The 21,049-nt window shown below is 30.8% G+C and overlaps 4 protein-coding genes across 7 annotated transcripts in view; 2 read left to right on the top strand and 2 right to left on the bottom strand.

Moving 5' to 3' along the window:
• LOC144844229 (F-BAR domain only protein 2-like) overlaps window positions 1-1,604 on the bottom strand; it is a 43,565-nt gene extending 41,961 nt beyond the window's left edge. The window contains exon 1 of one of the 2 annotated variants that reach the window (XM_078701021.1): window positions 1,513-1,604. In XM_078701021.1, the coding sequence (XP_078557147.1) occupies window positions 1,513-1,539 (27 nt within the window). In that variant the 5' untranslated portion in view covers window positions 1,540-1,604. The remainder of the gene's footprint in view (window positions 1-1,512) is intronic. The other variant, XM_078701022.1, reaches the window with a different exon arrangement.
• Window positions 1,605-1,650: 46 nt separating this feature from the next.
• Window positions 1,651-5,415, top strand: LOC144844266 (exosome complex component RRP40-like). Of its 2 annotated transcripts, XM_078701104.1 has the most exons (5): window positions 1,651-1,892; window positions 2,607-2,756; window positions 3,185-3,342; window positions 4,579-4,816; window positions 4,902-5,415. In XM_078701104.1, exons 1-4 carry the CDS (start codon window positions 1,671-1,673, stop codon window positions 4,790-4,792), a joined length of 744 nt encoding a protein of 247 aa, XP_078557230.1. In that variant the 5' UTR covers window positions 1,651-1,670; the 3' UTR covers window positions 4,793-4,816; window positions 4,902-5,415. The 2 variants fall into 2 exon arrangements, with proteins under 2 accessions (XP_078557230.1, XP_078557229.1); XM_078701103.1 differs by having other exon boundaries at window positions 4,579-5,415.
• A 2,021-nt stretch (window positions 5,416-7,436) lies between these two features.
• Window positions 7,437-14,757, bottom strand: LOC144845945 (uroporphyrinogen decarboxylase-like). Its single transcript, XM_078703466.1, has 9 exons — window positions 14,640-14,757; window positions 14,010-14,112; window positions 13,815-13,894; window positions 13,382-13,480; window positions 12,559-12,720; window positions 11,748-11,909; window positions 10,121-10,258; window positions 9,633-9,733; window positions 7,437-8,230 (listed from the first exon to the last, which is right to left on the bottom strand). Exons 1-9 carry the CDS (start codon window positions 14,667-14,669, stop codon window positions 8,008-8,010), a joined length of 1,098 nt encoding a protein of 365 aa, XP_078559592.1. The 5' UTR covers window positions 14,670-14,757; the 3' UTR covers window positions 7,437-8,007.
• An 81-nt stretch (window positions 14,758-14,838) lies between these two features.
• Window positions 14,839-21,049, top strand: part of LOC144844253 (FGGY carbohydrate kinase domain-containing protein-like) — a 66,722-nt gene continuing 60,511 nt past the window's right edge. The window contains exons 1-7 of one of the 2 annotated variants that reach the window (XM_078701075.1): window positions 14,839-15,077; window positions 15,518-15,629; window positions 15,958-16,109; window positions 16,300-16,385; window positions 17,183-17,310; window positions 17,986-18,114; window positions 18,796-18,878. In XM_078701075.1, the coding sequence (XP_078557201.1) occupies window positions 14,889-15,077; window positions 15,518-15,629; window positions 15,958-16,109; window positions 16,300-16,385; window positions 17,183-17,310; window positions 17,986-18,114; window positions 18,796-18,878 (879 nt within the window). In that variant the 5' untranslated portion in view covers window positions 14,839-14,888. The remainder of the gene's footprint in view (window positions 15,078-15,517; window positions 15,630-15,957; window positions 16,110-16,299; window positions 16,386-17,182; window positions 17,311-17,985; window positions 18,115-18,795; window positions 18,879-21,049) is intronic. The other variant, XM_078701074.1, reaches the window with a different exon arrangement.

Here is a 21,049-nt window from a genome sequence, read left to right as displayed (position 1 = left end):
TCATTAAAATAATTAATAACTTATTAATTAATTAAGTGCCTACCTCCTGATCCATATATTCTGGGTCCTCTAAATGTTTTTGTTTGAAAAAACTGCAATCGCTAAGCCTCATAATAATTTTTAAAAATACAGAATATGTCAACTGAAAAGACGTCCCATATACTGTACTGCTAACTGTGTCATGTCAATCTAACATCACAAAATAATCTCTCTCACCTTAAAAAGTAACTATACTTCATCTCCGTTTCTACCGTCATTTTTAATTCAGTAATATGTCAGATAATTTGATTTTACGAACAACCCTTCCTATCAGTATTAATGTTCACATTAAAATTTCCTGCAGGTGGTTATATTTAGCCACCGTGAACCACTCACCTAAAATATTATCTTCAGTAATTAATCTAAACGGCAAACATGCATCCTTTTTTATTTCTATTGGCTTTGCTTTAGGCTTCATTCAAGTCTGACAACATTTTACCTTCTTTTATAATCATATTTTACAGTCTGTTTAAATCTTAATGTATATCGTTACAGTAGGTTCATTAGTTGACTGAAGAATTAAGGTAAAAGCCAAGATACTAATGTAATGAAAAACATACCTTGATGAGAGGTTTAATTATAATGACATTAATGGCAGCCATTTAGTATATAGTTGTAAACCAACATGGATTATTAAGACATTAGAAGTGGTTTTTAATACCAGTAAATTACTATAATTATTCAATTGTTATTTTCAAGTCAAGAGCAACAAACTATCACATAATAAAAATATTTCTAATTTCTTCTACAGTAATCATTTCATTTATTTATTTGACCAACAAACCATAACATAAAATATACAGAGATGAATTGGTCAGGTAATGCTAAAGTAAATAAGATTACTGTAACTACAAGAGTCAGCAGTCCCATGATCTAAACTAAAACAAATTTATTTAAACAAATTAAATTATTATTATATGCCGTGAATATAAATTATTTTTATCATTGAAACCATCAATATGTTTAACTATTTTCTTCTACAAACCACTGTTACAATAATAATATATAGCCAAGATTTTAAAATTGTCTGAACTATAGTATTTTGTATCTAGCTGGGGGTGGTTAATTACTTACTTTACTACTCTGTAGTAGACGTATGTAAATGTAATCAATTTCTAAAATAAAATTCTACAAAACTAAAAAAAAGAGTTTATGATAAATAGAATTCCACCTTATCTGCATCTAAACAATAAATCTAAATTGGTCTTTTAGGCCTAGGATTGGCGCCTATTATAGGCCTATTATTATTAGGCTTTGACATTTGTTGAGGTGCAGCCCAGTCTAGACAGGGAACTCCTCCAAATGTAATATCTGTACAACCTTCAGTCACAGTCACACCACCATCATCATCATCAGGCCAGCGTTCATTACCCGGCCTGACGATTGTTAATCCCTTTTAAACAATATCATTCTTTACTATATAAACTAAAAATGTACAATAATATGTAACATAACCTCAAATTATCCACTTACCCAGAAATTATCCACAAAATGCGACATTTTAACCAATATAATTGGCTTTATCGCCGTGTCAAAACCACCGGAAGTTCCGTCTGTGGGAAAGATGTTTTGATTGATCTGAGCATGCGTAAACAATTAACGCTGAACAATGTGACCTAGGATGACCCAAAATGGTGGAATCCAGCATGGGCGACAATCAAAACATCGTCGAAGGTAGAATCGTTATTCCTGGCGATGTTGTGGTACTGAAAACAAACGAAGATGATGGAAAAAAGATACGGCTTGGTCCAGGGTTACGTCAGGAATCGGAAGAAGTTATTGTTTGTAAATGTGGAATCATAAGACACAAAACAGACCCGGAAACTTACTGGGTTGATTGCCATCAAAAACGGGTATGACGGGGGACGAAAGAGAATGATGAGATCCTCCCACTCACTCGAGTCACATTTCCGCCCGTGGCCCAATCCTAGGCTAGGGCAAGGAGGAATCTAGGCTAGACGCACTTTTGTGAATAGACAAAATGCGGACATATTCATAATTGCATAAGCATTAAGATATTATTATTGATATATAAAATAAACAATAAATTACAAATTTTTCATTTATGTAAAAAAAAATGGTATTGCAGTATATTTTATATTACAAATTTGCATTCTTCATTCATTAACATATTAACATTTATTTACCTTTCAAATAAAACAAGTTCAATCGTCCCAGATTCAATTCATTCTAGCCTCTAAATTTAAGTAAACTGATAAGGAATCGGTAAAAGAAAAGCAGTATATTTATAGTAAAAATAATTTTTAGATTTTCAAATCTGTTTAGACCAGATACAAATAGAACAACTTGCAGTACACCACGTATATAGTTCTGGAAAAAGTACTCCCCCGAATACGATTAAAGTATATTGATTGAAACGTCGAGAAACCTCAACAGTTCTTTTCAGAACTACATACATGGTGTACTGCAAACTTCAACATTTGATTTCGCCATGCATTCAAATAAATAGTAACTATTAAAAAAATAGAGCACCAAAAAAAAATGAATGAACCTCCATACAATCAACAATGTTAATTTTCCATGCTACTGTATATTTTTGTTTTCAGTATGTGCCTACAAAAGGAGAATTTGTAATTGGAATTGTACTTCAAAAAGCTGGTGATACGTTTGTTGTGGACATTGGAGGCAGTGTGCCAGCAAGTTTATCATACTTGGCATTTGAAGGAGCAACTAAAAGAAATCGACCAAATGTTCAGGTAGATATTACTTGCCAACTATGGAAACCCAGTTTTTAAGCTCTCTCTACACTCAAACTTTATGTGACAAAAAATGTGCATATATATGGACATGATGATGTCATATCACTACCATATTTGGGCACATCACACTTTTTTTTTCAAAATAGTTTGATAGTGTAGACAGAGCTTTAGACAAGTATTTTTGATATATTTCAATATCTTGCCAAGGAAGACAAAAATTTGAATTTCGAAAATGTTTTTACATTTTCCACAAATAAAGTATATGTCTATAATTATTAAAAATTAAATTAATTAAAAATTATGAATATAGAATACAAAATTATTTGTTTTGTTGACAAGCTCAAACAAACAATTAGAAATAAGTATAACAAGTATAGAAAATAATAGGAAAATAACAATGATTAAAATTGTATTTTTTTTTTCAGATTGGAGATATAGTTTATGGAAGATTGCTGGTAGCAAACAAAGATATGGAACCAGAAATGGTGTGTATTGATGGCGGGGGTAAAGGTGATGGATTGGGGGTGATCAACAGAAACCGGGGTGGCTATATGTTTAAATGTTCTCTAGGCTTAGTAAGAAAGTAAGTTTTGATTTTGTGAGTTCCTTTCTAATCAATTTTCTAATTTTTTTATAACACTGTAACTTGGTTGTTGGTATGTTACTGTAGCTTTCAAACTGTGATTCTAGTTACTTTCAATGAGTAATCAAGGTAAAACAACAAGTAAAACAACAGATTTTCACAAAAGAAGTGTCAATAGAAAACCTTAAATTACACTCACAATTGACTCATTTTCAAAGAGCAGACCTTGATTACAAGGAATGCACATAAAAATAATACATTTATTTTATTTATTTCTGTCTATATTGTGAAATAGACACTTTCAGTATCGTAGTACTGATATCACATAAACAAAATCAGACGTACAAAAGTAAAAATAATATAAGTAAAAGTGAAATATAACAAAAGAAAAGTAAAAATAAAATTACTGTAGAGACATTATATATACATTGGCTATAGTATAAAATTCACAATTAAAGATGTATTGTCCCCCAAAAACATGAAAAATGAAGATTAATTAAATCAGACTTTGAATATGTTATTTTGTAGTTTTAATAAAGTTAATCACTTCCGTAGAAAAAAAAATGAATAAAAATAATGTTTTCACTTATAAAATGACAAAATTAATGGTTATATTTCACCATAAACCATTGACTGTCAGCCAATTTGACCATTTTTTGCTTTAAATTACAATTTTTCAGGTAAATACATTTTTTTTTCGATCCAATTTTTGGTCAAAGTGGATAATTATTATGTGACATTAAAATGGCATATTCAAAAAAAAAATATTTTTTCAGGGGGACAATACATCTTTAAGATATTGGTAAACAAAGTAAGTGGACAATGGAGAAGATACAGTACATTTAGTTGAAATAAATGTATTTCAGTATTTACTATTTGTCCCTTTGTTGAAGACAATGCCAGTACTAAGCCTCTTGTTCACACCTTCATTATTTGTATGGTATTCATTAGTTAGGCTAATTACAGTGTATTTTTCCTAAAAACAAATCCGGTATTTTATTTACAAAAGACTGGTTTTTAGTGTTTCTGAGTTGTTGTAATTGTCTTTGTTTCTGTTAAACCAGGCTGTAAGTTGTTGATTTGTTTCTGCTGTTTTTTGGTTTTAAAAATAAAATAAACAAATCTGGAATGCTGGCAGTTTTTTTTTTAATAATTATTTATTCAGCATTAATTAAAAAGAAATAAATACAAATAAAAGTCTTTAATACATTTTTAATTGCTATTAATTTGTTACAGAATTCTGAGTAAAGAATGTAATCTGATAAAAGGCTTAGGACAGCATATCAAGTTTGAAGTAATGGCTGGAATGAATGGACGTATATGGGTGAATGCAGCTAAGCCAGAAGAGACAATTGTACTAATGAATGCCATATCAATGTCAGAGTATATGACAGAGGAACAGATTACAATTATGGTTCAGAAATTAGTAAATGCTTTATCTACATTTTGAAGAACTAAAGATATGTTGAGATGAAATCTGATTGATTTTTTTGAATGGTTCAGAAATTAATAAATGATTTTTATCTACATTTTGAAGAACTAAAGATATTTTGAGATGATATCTGATTGATTTTTGTTTAATAGACCATAAAGAAGAATAGTTTACCCATTGCACGACACGATTGGCATTCCATATGTTGCAGTCTGTGGTTGGAGTACATACAGTACAGGTGTATCATGTCAGGTATCTCCCAACCTGGTTGAAGAATGTCAGTTGAAATCTGTTGACCAATTACAAGTTATTCCCCTTTCAAATTACCCACAACAAACAAAATGGTGCTGTTGACACTAGGTGATGTGAGAGGGTAATTAGTCTTTTGTTGTGTAAAAATAACTTACAGAAAGGCTCTCACTTATGGTACTAACATAAAGAAAGAAAATTTTAGGCCGGAGAACAACCAGGATAATTTTAAAGAAAGTACTTTTATTAGATTATTCATAGCCAACATCTATGAAAACACAATTCCAGACAAAACAGTTTATTAGTATCTAAAACCTTATGGACCTTATGGAATAATCACTGATGTACTTATGTTGCTGTTTATATTTAAAAAATAAATGGAATAATAATGATTAGTTTATTTGTTTACAATGTGTTTCAGCGTACAGAAGCCTGCAAAACAACATTACAATTATATTGGTATTCATCTGATGAATAAATGGTGAACTCTAATATAATCAAAATGTTCATCGCAGCCATCATCTCAATTCACTGTCACCAGTCTAACCTCTGACCCATTATATTAATAAAGCTCTGTCTACACTATCAAACTAGTTTGACAACAAAAATGTGATGTGCCCAAATATGGTAATGATATACATAAATATGGTAGTAATACAACATCATGTCCATATATGTGAACATCACATTTTTTGTCGCATAGAGTTTGATAGTGTAAACAGAGCTTAAATATCAAGTAGCACCAAAGTTGAAAACAGTAAAAACAAAACTACATATTCCATTTGTTTATAATTGGTATAATAAAGTAATGTGAATGGCCTATATATTCTATTCAATATCTAATTTTTCTACCATAGAACCGTTAATGGCCTTAATTGTCTGCCATAATATTAATAGTAGACTTTTTAGTAGACTTTCTGGTTCAAATGTAACAATATTTTTGTACTGTTTCACAGAAATCAAAAGTCTTTATGAAAGTATGATTGTCATCATCATTGAGATGGGCTGATTGACACCTGGTTGGCTAAAGCTGAAATCATGAGTTGATCACATGATACTTGTTCCAACAAACATGGCACCAACTAGTTTTGCAGTAATTGGCTTTAGTAGAATTATGTTGAATAGAAATTGGTATCTTGACATAGTGAAAAATGCACATGAGAAGTGTCCGGATGGTCCTCTGTCATAACAGGCCCTCTTTTCACCTTCAAATGGCTGGTGGGAAGAGGCTGTGAGCCAATAGGTACCTTCTGGATTCGCCTACAGTATGTAGGGGCGGATCCAGCATTATAGATTAGGGGGTGGGGGGTAAATATTTCATAAATGATAAAACGATCCGTCGAGTTGCAGAAAAATAAAAATAGTCATCTTATTTTAAAAAGACATGGCTGCTAAATTTTAGGGGGTGGGGGTGCTAAAGCCTGTTTATCCCCACCTAAGTCTGCGCATGCTATGGCACAGAAATTGCGCATATTTAAGATAATATACATTTAAATTTGTATATATTTAGAAAAATATATGTGATCTTATAAAAGCGATGTATTTGCCTAAAAGCAAGTAAAGTACACCATTTAAAAAAATTTCTAAATTTATTACAAAATATTGTTTAAAAAACTGAATTTTGCAATAATAGGATCATAAGTGAAACCAAGAATTTGTTTATTGTTAAAACATTTAATTGTTATTATTTCTCATTTTGTTTTGTTTCCCCTCAAAACAACCAAATATTAATACCATTTAGACTTGGTTTTCTCTAAATAGATTAAATGATGTTTCATATAATAATTAGTGCCAAATTATAATTGCAAAATCCAAACCTATTCAGTTGTGGGAATTTCCAAAATAGACCATAATATGTAAAATTCTCAATTTGATATAATTCATTTCAGTAGTCTTGATATTACAAAATTTCCACAGAAAATGTCATTTTACTTTTTCAGAGTATTAGGATCGTGTAAAACAGTAATTCTTAACACATATTTCTGGGCATGTACAGAGTGATATGACTGTCCACAGAGTATGTTTCGTTTTTGACGCTCATACATTTGTGGAAAACCCCAGGCTTTTTTAGTGCAGGTCATAATTATTGTGTTTTTCCAGGGATTTCCCATTATTTTAGGCCAAATCATAATTTTGTATAGTTTTTAAAATATTTCCGTGGTATTTATCTTCATTTCTGTACGATTTCGGTAGTAATTACGGACCCCTCCATTGTACTTGAGAATCCTGTAACGCAATACCAAGTATATTCAACTTAATAAAATCTTCATTTATAGCAATTTCCAGCTTTGCTTTGAACATTCTGCTTTTGCCACATGGCAGATTGAATGGTACTACCAAGTAAACTAGTAAGCTAGTCATGTTTAACTAAACTATATTATGACAACAGATAATACATATGACAAAATTGTAACCATAACATCATTTTATTTCATATGTTGAAAAAATATAACAATGTTTACTAAAACTAATACTACAGTATGTATATCAACCTGGCTTTTTGCAAATATGTGAGATTTCTCTCGTTAACTCTATATGAATACTTCATAAATATATTATATATATTTTCTTGCACTGAAGAAAGCAGAGCTTTCGAGCAACATGATTTAGCTTTTTGCTTATTTTATTTGTATCTCCATTAAGATCCAGCCACTGATACCCACAGCATTGTCATTTTCAGTGCTTATTTTATTTGTATCTCCATTAAGATCCAGCCACTGATACCCACAGTATTGTAATTTTTTCAGTTGCATATATATTTTCAACTACATTTTACCTAATCTGTGTACATTTTTGTATAAATCTATTTTAAAAAAACTATGTTTTTCCTAACAATGCATAAGAATTTATTTTATGTATTTTTATTGTATTGTATTTTATTTATTTCTGTATTGCTTTATTGTTTGCTTAGCAAATAAACAACATAACTTAGGGAATGTCTCTATTCTTCTGGAATACTCCAAAACAATTGTTTTTTGAGGTTACTATTGGTTCATTTTCTCAGATATCTCATGGACTGCATTGACAAAAGTTTCTAGACTTTCTGGTGGAAAATCAGGATACATTCCGTGACCTAAATTAGCTATATATTTCTGGGTGCCAAATTGTGATAGCATTTGCTTAACTTTTGAGGTGAGGTCATCTTTGTTGCAGTACATTGCGCAAGGATCCAAGTTACCTTGAAGAGAAACTTTGGACGTGACGGCTCTGAAATTGAAAGCAAAATTTAACCAATAATACAGCTGTAATTTTTTGACGAGAATTAAGTATGTGAGTTGGTGATTGTGGATCCTGTTAGAGTATAACTTTGTTTTTCTCCCTCTTTTGCTTATTTTTTTCCAAAAATAATAAATAGGGCCACCATTCATAGTGTTATACCCTAGCAAAGTTTCAGCCTAGTCGGTCCAGGACATTTTAACCCACTTTGTGGCCCAGGATTGGAAAATATAGACATAAAAGTCATAATAAACAGAAAAAACTAGGTACAGTTAAAGTAAAGTTTTGTTTTAATAATTGAAAGATTGAAATTGGTGAATAAGTGTAAGATTTCAGGTGTGTGGTGTGAGATCTTGAGAGCCTAATGCCAGAGACTTGACATAATGTAAAAGAATTGCTAGAATTCTCATACATACTGGGTAACAATAATCTGTTGTATTAGGCTGTACACATACAGCAAGACTTTAGTATTCTGACTTGATATTCTGAATTTAGAAGCCCAAATAGGTAAATGGATGAATGTGCCCTGTCCAGAACGTATTTGTAAACTATGTAACAGAGGAGAAGTAGAGGATGTTTTTCATCTTATTTTTAACTGCCCATTATAATAATAATCAAGAAAGAAATCGTCTCATTCCAAATTATATTTCAAATATGTTCTACTTTGTTTCATTATTTAAGTCTAGAAACCCAATACAAATACTAAAGAAATGTTTATGTTTTAAGGCCACTGGCCTATACACAGAATAAAGTCTCCCTTTGAGGAGAGTTGAACTTGAACTTGATACTAGCTAAACAATGTATGTAACAGGCTCATGCTACACTTGTATGATCTATGTCTCGACAAATTTGCATTAAGTTTCATAATGTTACCAAGAATCTGTAAATTTGAAATATCATGCTTGCCAAACAGTTTGTCATAACAAAAGTAAGTAGTGACCTTTCAAATCTATGATACTTGTTTTGAGAAAGCATTACATAGGTTTAATTAGCTGGTCATTAACTGCTGGATATGAAATTATAAACTTTTTAAAGGCCGGTGCACATCTAACGCTGTGCTTCCAATTGGAACCTTTGGATTGCGACACGTTTGCAATGGTCTTAACTTTTTCAAGCTTCATGCGACTCACTTCAATTTTTTTTATTCAGTGTGCACCAACCTTAATAAAAATCACCAACCTTAATGTCATGGCTTTAAAAATGATGAAGTGCTTATTGCCTTGAGCTTTGTCTACACTATCAAACTTTGTGACAAAAATATGTGATGTGCCCATATATGGACATGATGATGTCATATCACTACCATATTTGGGTATATCACTACCATATTTGGGCACATCACACTTTTTTGATAGTGTAAACAGAGCTTTAAGGAAACAATGTAACATTTTACCGTGCTTGCTGAGGTTGAATTGTCCAGTCCAGGCCTACAACATCATATCCACTGTTATTTAATTCTTCTAGGGCATAATGTGCATCTTTTGCAAACACAATCTAAGAAATAAAAATGTTGACATATTAGCAAAAATTATTTGAGGCACCTACATTTGATATCAGGAGAAAATTTAATTAGTAAAACAGTTGGCTTTTAACTAAGAAATATTATAGTAATTTGTATAAATTATTAGTTCAATCAATAAGGTTTTTAGAAACAAAAATAAGCTGTTCATATTTATAGTATTGCAGCGCCTGTACAAATGACAACAAAAATCATGTTATTATTGCTGCAGTATTTGTATACACAATTAACTAAACTGTAAATGTATATAATATTAAAACACTTCAGTAATACAGTATGATTAAAATGAAAAGGCCTCAAATTCATTTTTATATAAGTTTACTTTAGGACGACAGGTATGAATGCAAATAAAGTAAACATACCATTGGAACAGGTTCGATAGATTTTGATCGAAGTGAATCCTTGACTCTTGTAACAATTTGTTTCAGATAAGGAAGAGAAAATGTACAGAATAAATCTTTACCAAGGATACCAGCATGCGAGTCAAACACTTGTAAAAGCTGAAATGTCAAACAACAAAATTTAATATATTGTTTGAAGGTTTGCATAGCGAAATCAATATGTTGATATAAAGTTTGCGGTACACCACATATTTAGTTCTGCAAAGAACTGTTAAGTTTCTCGACGTTTCGATCAATATGCTTTGATCGTCTTCCTTACATTCTCACTCCTGTGGTACAGTACCAAAATTATAGAATAATAATAGTAGTTCATTCTAATACAACAAATTAAGCTGTTAATGCGTTGTAAACATCATTAACCATGTTTTATGTAGATTATATCATGTTTGACCAATAGTTTAAATTCATTTGAGCTTTTTGCAATTTTAATGTCACATAATAGTAATACTTTGACCAAAAATTGGATCTAAACAAAATTGATTTACCTGAAAAAACTGTATTTTAAAGCAAAAAATGGTACAATTTTGAAATTGAACCATTTATTATGTTATTTTATAAGTGAAAACATTTGTTTTTTTTTTCGTCTTTTTTCTATGGAAGTGATTAACTTTATTAAAACTACAAACTAACCTATTCAAAGTCTGATTTAATTAATTTTCATTTTTCGTGTTTTTGGGGGAAAATACATCTTTTTAGTTTTATTGTTAATTTCAACTGAACATAGAAGAACTAACAAGCCGCAAACAATTGTACAAAGGTAAACGCTGCACTTATTACACTATTAGAAAGAGACATAAAATTTATATTAATCAATAAAAAAAAAAACAATAGATTATCGGAATCTTCAAAAGAAAAATCTGTATTATAAATGAAATATTGAAACCAAGAACATATGAAAGTTTTGTAATAAAAATGTTTTTTTACACAATTATAAAACCATACATTTTTGTTCTCAGAAAATGCCGTTATCATCTGATAAAAAGTATTGAGCAGTATCTAAACCAAGCTGAGACAAGCATAATTAGTTTAGAATTCATCACAAATTATGTTTGTTCTGTTGTTTTGCCAGGGCATTGCATCAACAGGCTTTTTAACCATGTCACGCACAATGCCATTGATGCATATTATTGTATTTTTAATGCATGCCTATGTGGAATGCAAAACCTTCATTTTAATTCTTTAAAATCTTTATGTATGTTATGACTACATCCATTTTAGTTTATTTTAGTGAATTTGTCATGAGAACTTTATATATGTTTCTTTGTATTTAAAAAAAAATTGTATTTTAAATCAACTGACAGAGATAAAAACCTCCACTAAAAAGTTGATGAAACAGTAAGAATACAAAAATGACAAATACTGTATAAGTATGTTTTTTTGAGGGCCCTTAATGATCAGTTCCTTCAGAGAAATTACCAAATGCAGAATATGATCGCCGGAAATCAGTCTAAAATTACATTTTCCCCAAAAATGTGCTATTTTGACAGCCAAATGATATGTACGGTTTATGAGGGATAGAGGACGAAGTTTCGCATTAATGCTATTAAAATACAGAAGTTTCCAAATTAATCATATTGAGTCATCTTACCTGAGCTCCAGCTTCTACCTGACACACCAAATATGGAACAATTACATCTGTGAGTATTTGCAGGAATTGATGGCTTGCTTCAACATGAGTATAAAGCCATTTCTTAGATTTTGCATATGTCTTAGATCCCTCACCTTCTATGCTGTAGGCCATTAATGTCCACTAGTAATAAAACATTAAGAACATGTTGAAATATTATATTACATTCCTACAGCAGATTAAACAGAATCCTTATCTAATTTGGTGTATAAAGCCCATCATTTTCTTGTTTGTTCATCAGTTTGATAATTGTGATATTGTAGTTTTATTTCTTTCATACGGCCTCGTGGAAGAACACATTTTGTTGTGAACGAGCCTCCGTTTTAAAATTTTATTATTATTATTATGATTATATTTTAAAATTAGTAAATCCTTGTGGGTATTGGTTGATTAGGTAGTTAGATTGTCAGGTTTAAGCCTCCTATATCCATTTACTTCAAAAGAAGTACATACAATTTTAAATGAATACTGTTTGGTGGGAACTGTACAAAAAGACAAAGGACAACCCTTACTAGTTTGAAAAAAAAAATGTGATGTGCCCAAATATGGTAGTAATATGACATCATCATGTCCATATATGGGCATTTTGTTGGCACATAACATTTGATAGTGTAGACAGAGCTTTAGGGGGATAAACGTTGTTGTGTATACTGTTATTAGGCAACAAGAAACCAATTATTGCTCCATATTTTCATTTAGTGGTAAATTTCCAGCCCTTGCTAATCACTTTTGATGACCCTTAGTGGCAACCTTGAAAACATGTCTTTCTTACTGGTGCTCCAGCAAAGCCTATAAGAGGAACTTGACCTTTCAACTCTTGCCTAGTTAAGGTTATTGCAGAAAACACATAGCTCAGTTTATCTTGTACATTTACATCTTTGTCAAGCCGCTTCAGATCTTCAGGTTCTACAATGGGCTGCGGGAAAGTTGGTCCCTGAAATAAAAATGATTAACCAATTAACTCATAAGATGAGAGCGCGTCATATTGTAGTAATCAGTCCGTACAGTTTATTTTCTTGTTAATTTATACGTAATTTTATTTGTAGAGATTCCGAAATAAAAGATTGATTGCATGAATAACATAGATATCATTGTAAAATGATAAATTTAAGATTAGTAACATACAGTATTTTCAATTGTAATTTTCAAATGGATAAAGTGAATTCAAGGTGAATATAACACACACAAGCAGTAGATAACAATTTTGACATTGTGATATATTATTATATTTGTATTAAAACTACATTATATAACTTTTAAGAAGTTTATATCAGCTGCTGCTTCTATTCATTTTTTGAGATCTTTTCCAACTTTCGTAAGTCCTTGATTGACACCAAAGGGTTTAAGGTGATGTCGTGAATAATGTTGCCAAACTTTCCCGAAATGCAGAAAATTATATATATATATATATATTTCAAAAAGAAATGTAGTTGTATGAATTACTTTGTTACACTAGAACTTTCCATATCTTACAATACAATATTTCATTCTTATTTCGTCTATCAGGTGATTTTATTATTATATATAATTTTACCACTATAGAAACTGACAGGATACTATAGTATACACTATAAGTATAGAGGTTGTATACTTACTTTTCCTGGTACCATTACACACTCCATACCTAACGCTTGGTTGATAACGAGAATATCAGAAAATATAATAGCAGCATCTAATTGAAACCGTCTAATAGGCTAAAAATATAATTTAATGTTCAATGAAAAGACTATGAAATATCTTTCTGTACTTATTTTACTTGATTTTTCTTCTTTCTTTTTCTTTTTTTATTCCTTTATTTATTTTGTAATTATTTCAGAAACATCTGACTAACCACGAGTATAAAGTACCTCATTAAAAATAACAAATGTGTCTTTTATATAATCAATCTTACATAAACTTAAATGTCTTATATAAATAACATGAACTAGAAAATGATCCTCATAAGTTAGAACAAGAAAACAAATATTGAAAATAACCTACTAGATTTTTAATGAAATTAAAGTATGAAAAAATAATTAAAACTTGTACCTGTAATGTTATTTCACACGCTAATGGAGGCGTCTGCACAATTTTGAAAAAATTATGTTCTGCTCTTAACTCGCGAAACTCTATGAAACAGAATAAAATCAGCTTTTAATTCAAGCACATTCAGAACTTTTTTATATTATTTTCAGATTTTTTTTTTTAACAAAACAAAAATGGAAAATGATTTGCTCAACATACCAGGTAGATATCTGCCGGCCTGTCGCATTGCCCACACAGGAACACGCTCGGTTTTTTCGCCTCTTGCAGCCCGAATAATGAGGTCATTTTTCAATTTTGGAAACTAAACAAATTATGCAAATTATTATAAGATATAATTCTGTCTGGAACTATGAATTAGGCCATTATTATTTTTTTTAAATAAGATGGCGATCTCTTTTATATATTTTAAAATAAATGTGGACCAGGCCTAATCAAATTAAACGTTATTGTAACATTATTGAATATAATTTATAAAAATCCTTTTAGATGTACTACTTTTTATAAGGAACAACAATTCCCAGCTTGTCAACAATAAGGAAGTACCTTCACATTAGGCCTAGCTTTGGCTAGCTGAGCAAGCCAAAGGTCAGGTAGCCAGCAGTCTGCAGTGCTGTGTAGTAACTAGTAGTAGGCCAATATATTCGAGAGGCTTCTACCTATTCTATACTCCTCTATCTAGGCCTAGCCTAGCATAAACCGCGAGTGTAGGAAGTTATCTAAACAGACATTACTCATATATCATGGACTGTAGCTATAGATATTCATTGATCTTGGCCTAATTTACTTTCTACATAATCATATGGAATGTAAAAAACAAAAACAACTAGCCTCCAGATTGACTTTTGTGGGCGCAGCCATGTTGTCCGACCAAAGTTACATAACAAAGTAAAATGTTATTGATTTCCGGGTATGAATAAGCATATTCGTGTTGATCCGCCATTCGTCCATTTTTTACACACTGTGTGCTGACTTCTTAACACAAAAACAAGAGTGTAATGTTTTTTGTTGTTGTGAACAGCTGATTTGTATCAGTAGAATGTTTAATGTTAAAAAATACTTTTATAATTACTTGTAATAATGTTAGATTTCAATTGTTTCTTTGTTGGTGTTGATGTTGGTACCAGCAGTGTAAGAGCTGCTGTTGTTGATAACAAGGGCGAAATAAAATCTTCAGCAAGTGCTGAAATCAAAATTTGGGAACCCAGACCAGGATTCTATGAACAGTCCAGTGAAAATATCTGGGCCTGTTGCTGTGAAGTTGTCAAGGTATACATAAGTTGAGAGTTGTATACGCTTTCGAAATTAGTTTTATTTTGGCCATGATAAAATCAGCTTCTGGTATTTTGTATGGAGCACCACTAGGTTACTGTAATATAAACGTCTACAACTAAAGATTAAGAAAATGACCCCTCCACATCTCCCCCTCTCCCCACCCCCAAACTGAAAGTCCCTCTATTATCTATGCAATATGATGAAAGTAAATGATAGACAATAATGGTACCATTGTACTCAAAGACAATGGTGGGTAAAAAGAATTTCAAAATTGTATCCAAACAGCTCTCGATTACAAAATACCAGAATTTGGTTTTCATCATCAAAGTTATATTCACCCATAATTATATAATGTTTAATGGTATAAATAATTTAATCTTCTGTTATGCTTAAGCTTATATCTAATGTGTTTAAGGCTTGATATCATTTTACAGAAAGTGATCAAAAACATCGACAAGAAATATATAAAAGGAATTGGTTTTGATGCAACTTGTTCCCTTGTTGCCCTTGATGCAAATTTCCAACCAATATCTGTTAGTCCATCTGGTATGTTTTGATCTATAAAGTTTTTAAAATGTTTAATTTGCATATTTATTTTCAGTGTATATGATTCAGAATTTTAAAAAAGAGTAAAAAAGTACTTTGAATTAAGAATTCTTTTTAATTATCAAATATATCAAGTTTTGATTTTTGTTTACAGTATATTTCAACTGATTTTACGTCCGAACACAGCCTAAAACTCTGGAGTTCAATAACACACACCATGCACATGTTTGTATGGTGTATTTGTAAACTCTAGAGTTTTGCTGGGCAATGTAAAACGAGTATTATAGTATACTGTAGGTTTATTGATTTATTTTTAAATACATTCTAGGAAGCAATGAACAGAATGTTGTGATGTGGATGGATCACAGAGCACATGCCCAGACGCAAAGAATCAATGCTACGCACCATGACGTCTTAAAATATGTTGGTGGCAGCATGTCATTAGAAATGGAACCACCGAAGCTTCTGTGGTTGAAAGAGGTATGATTCAATTTAAGCACATCATTCTATAATGTCCTGTTAACAAAAACATTGTGCCCAAAAGTTTTAAAACATTAATTAAGTGTAGTGTACTGAAGTTGTTGATATGTTGACCTTCTTGCTGAATACATGTCACCACCCTGACCACATCTTTTCATTCACTTTTTCATCATCACTGTTTTTTTTAAAGAATCTTCCGGAGACTTGGGCAAAAGCTGGACATTTCTTTGATCTTCCAGATTACATGACATACAAGGCAACCGGATCAACAACAAGGTAGTTCTACAACTTTATTAATATAAAGGCAAATTACTGAAAAAATGATGATGCTGTGGGTATCAGTGGCTGGATCCAGTCAAACTTTATTAATACATTTTTACTTGATGCTACATGATCAAGACCCACCATAACTCATTCATTTAAAGTAGAAGAATTCAGTAATTTCACTAGTCAATATTCAATTCAATTTCATCTTTATTAGCTCTAATTTGAAATACAGAATCAAAAAACCTTTTTTTAAACACTGCAGCAGATAAAAAAGTTAAAAATACATTAAAGATGGTTAAAAAATTGCAAATACAGTAAGTAATTTAAAAAGTCAAATATATTTATTATGTTACAATATTAAAATGTTAAGATCGTGATTTAGAAAATATATAAAATATTTTATGATCCAGATGTTCTCTCTTAATTATGGTACAACATATTTATTAAAGTCACATGACATAGGAAAGTAACAGTGTGACTTAGCTAAGAAATGTATAGGCTAAAAACATACATTTACTACAATATACTACTACAGTATAATTATTGCTACTGTAAAATATCAAATCAAGTAAGAAATCTTTTGTAATTAGTTAATAGAATGTTTATTTCACTATCAAAAGTCAGCTCATCTATGTCTCTTTGTTAGTTATTTGTATGATACAGTAATTATTTGATTTGAAACCGAAAATGGAATTAATTTACATTGTTTATACTTTTGTTGAGTTAGCCGAGGATCATCAAGTTTTTGGAGAGATGTAATAGTAATATTTCTTAAAATAGTTACATTGTTATAACAATATTTTTAGATCTCTCTGCTCATTGGTTTGTAAGTGGGCCTATCAAGCAGACAATGATGGTAAGAACCAATGGGATGAGTCATTCATGAAGCAGATTGGCTTAGAAGAACTATTGCTTAATGACTTTGCAAAAATTGGTAATAACTTGTCATCTTTAGATTATTTAATTTATAATTAGTTTTACATTATATTTTCAAAATTTAAAAAATAAATGCAATATACAACAATATTTGAAAATTACTTCAATATACAGTAGAACCCCTATTAAGAGACACCTTTAAGACCAAAAAAATCCCTTAGGGGTTGGCTGTAGTGAAAAAACAAAACATATATTTACCTTTTACAGTAAAGATGTCCCCTAAATAGGGTGTTGCCTGAATAGGAGTTTCCCAAACGAGGCATTCTCTAATACATAGATAGGTATATTATTATTATATTACATATAACTTAAATAGGTAATAGACAAGATTTTCATCTAAAATATTATTTACTTTTTTTAAATTTATACAACTCCATTCAAAACATATAATAAAGAATAAAAATGTTAAAAATACATCGGATTAAACAATGTGATTACTACATGAAATATATTAATATTAACTAGTATTATAAACAGTTGAAATTTGGGTAACTAATTACATGTAAATACAGAAATGACAGTTTTTTTTTCATAATTATCTTCATAAAAACCCAGTTTATTAGCCATCACAACAACAGTATATACTTTTTTATTTTTAAATCTCAATTATCCAAAAACAAAACCAATAGCATGTCTATTTTACATGTTTAAATTTTAACAATTACATTTTTAGGGAATGTTGTTTTATCCCCTGGGAAACCAGTTGGAAATGGTTTAAGTACTAGTGCTGCCAGTGACTTAGGTCTTCATCCTGGTATCCCAGTTGGATGTTCCATAATTGACGCTCATGCTGGAGGAATTGGTATGCTTTTTTGCAACTATACTATATTTACAAAGTCATATATTTATAAAATGTGTTTTTTAAAATTCATTCAATTGTATTTTGGAGTGCTACTGAAATCCTAAAAAATGTTTAAATTATGTTTATAAATATACACATTTCTAACTCTCCATTGCCCTTTCCCAACCCTATCTCCGTCCTAAAAATCACAAAATTAAAGTTCAGTATATAATAGTTCAATATATCATAATTCCAAATAAGACCGTGTTTTCGCAGTCAAAAATTAACGATAATTAGCCGAAAAAATTAACCGATAAATTGCCTGTCTCGAGAAAAATTAACGGATAATTATCTCATTCAAATCAGATGATTATCTATCAGATAATTTTTAAACTTTGACATAAAGGACAAATTGTTGCAATGTGATTGGGCATCTAGTTGTTTGGTAATGTTTGATCATGCGTAATTTATTGATTAAAAAATCATAATAATTTTGTTTTGGCTGCGGAAACATGGCCTCAAGAAATGTTAAAACTACCAATATTAGAATTCTATATTAAAAACAAAAACTGTCTTGCATAAATAATTTATCTGACTATAGTAATATTGTGCATGTAAAATGTTAAATAATTTGTACATTTGCTTGTGTGTTTTGGTGCTAACCTATGAAAGCGATGTTTGTTCTCTTTTCCTGGATTTAAGGTATGCTAGGCTTGACTGAACAACAAGAAAAGATCACCAACAAACTAGCTATCATATCGGGAACATCATCATGTCATATGGCCGTAGGTATTATCATTTATAAGTTTAGTTTAATTTTTTTCCAATAATATAATATTTATTAACATTTCTTTTCATATTGTTTACTCTGAGTGAAAAATATGATTTGCATTGAGAATTCTTTCTTTTTTAATATATTTTTTTTCAACATTAACTATTCATTTTTTTTGCTGAAAAAAAGTACAACTTAAAATTAGCTGTAAACTTTTCTGCTTAAATATACAGATGCCCTTTTATGGTATGTTAAAATGTGCAATCATTTTCAATCTCAAAGTTATTGGACGGAACAATCCTTGTTTTTTTTGTTAATGTATGTGCAAATAAAATTAAAATATATAACATAGTATTGTATGTGTATAGTAAATACTGCACCTTAGGTTGTTGCTTCATTTGTTGGTACCAATTCAAAGTTACATATTTTCCTTTCTGTTTTGCCTTTGTTTTAGCAGTTTGTCTCATCTTCAGATTCACTTCCATCACTCCTGACAACGTCCACAGTCTCTGCATATATCTCCAGATATTGATCTTTTAAAACTTTGTTTTTCATCTTTTTGTTAACTTGAGAGTAGATATGTTCTGTTTCACCACTGTTTGATTTTGTTTGGGTTTTTTCAAACTCTTCCTTTATTTGCTTATTAAGGTTTGTATCTTGGGACGATTTCTTTTTATCTGGTTGTGAATAGATATTTTCATTCACCTCTTCAGAATTAAAACCAGCTTCCAATTCTGATATTTTCTCATAAGGATTCAAAGCATTTCCTTCTGATGTCATTCTTTTGTTTCTTTTTGTAAACTTGTTCCCAATTTCTTGATATGGATCTTCAGTTTTTGTCTTGTGTTCATCACCATCAGCTCTGTTGCCATCTCTATGCTTTGAACCACTCCAAGAAGGCTCAACTTGGTCTGCTTCTGTTCTGAAATCTTCTCTCTGATTTTTTAACGTTTTAGAATTTATCTCATCATACATAGGGTCATTAAACATGTCATCAATGCTGTGTGTATATTCATCATCACTAGATCCAAATGTAGTGGTTGAATGTACTGGTGTTAGGTGATGTGTCGATATCCATGTTTGTTTCATGTGTTGGCGTTGTCTTTCATCTGGTAATGAGATCACACTCGGAGCAGAACTCATCTGGTTGTCTGTTACCAATAGCTGTGATGTATGGTGGAGTTTGGTGGCAGACTTGGGTTGTGCACGAACCACCAATGGTACTGTTTTGTAAGATTCATTATCATAGCTTACAATAGCTTGTATTGTACCAACATTGCTGCTTTGGTTTGAAGACTTTGTGTAACACTGGAAGCATATTCTCACAATATAGATTAGGAATATAAAAAACAAAAGAGATCCAAAAATAGCAACAGTGATATATATATAAGTAAAATTGTTGTTGTTACTTTTTGTATTTTCTTGTGTAGTTTGTTCTCTCTTTTCTTCTTTTTCTGCCATAACTGTATATCTTGTAGGTTCTATAGTAGTTATTGTATCTGTTGTAGGTTCTACAGTAGGTAGTCCATATACAGTAAGTATACTAGAGTTTCTTCCAATAACATTGTACCCTTGTACCTCACAAGTGATAACAGCATTGTTCATATCAGCTGTCACTTTCTCAATGTTCAGGGTATTCTCATTGCCTAATGTTTGCCAGTTTTTGCTGTTGCTACTATTATTATTGTAATCATAACTTTTATTTCTGTTTTGATCAAAACTGCTAGATTCAGATGTCCAAGTATAGTTGAGACCTGGGATGACATCATCCACAATGCATTGCAATGTTGCAGGTTGTCCTAATGCAACAATATTACCAACAATAGTTATCTGTTTGATTGAAATTTCAATTTTACAAAGTTTTACTTTACTCCATGCTAGTACATCCAATATACATGTATGTCTTGAACCATTGTTATCTTTTGTGGCAATGACTTCTTTGATTTGAAGATTTTCATGTTTGGGTTGTTCATTACTCCATTTTAATGTAAAATTAGGATATATAGCAGTGGTTTCACATGTTAAAGTCACGTTTTGTCCTTCAAAATAGAATTCTGGGGATGTTGTGCACCTAGGGTCCTCAGGAATTGGCCAAACTTTGACCATTTGTTGATTAGACTGTCCACTTATATCTGTGCCCTGTGTGGTGCCACATTTGTATGATCCTGTGTGGGACTCTGTAAG

This window comes from Antedon bifida, chromosome 6, assembly GCF_963402885.1.
Source record: "Antedon bifida chromosome 6, ecAntBifi1.1, whole genome shotgun sequence".
Lineage (NCBI taxonomy): Eukaryota > Metazoa > Echinodermata > Crinoidea > Comatulida > Antedonidae > Antedon > Antedon bifida.
The sequence above is the reverse complement of the archived record's forward strand: the minus strand, read 5'-3'. Positions and strand labels throughout refer to the sequence as shown.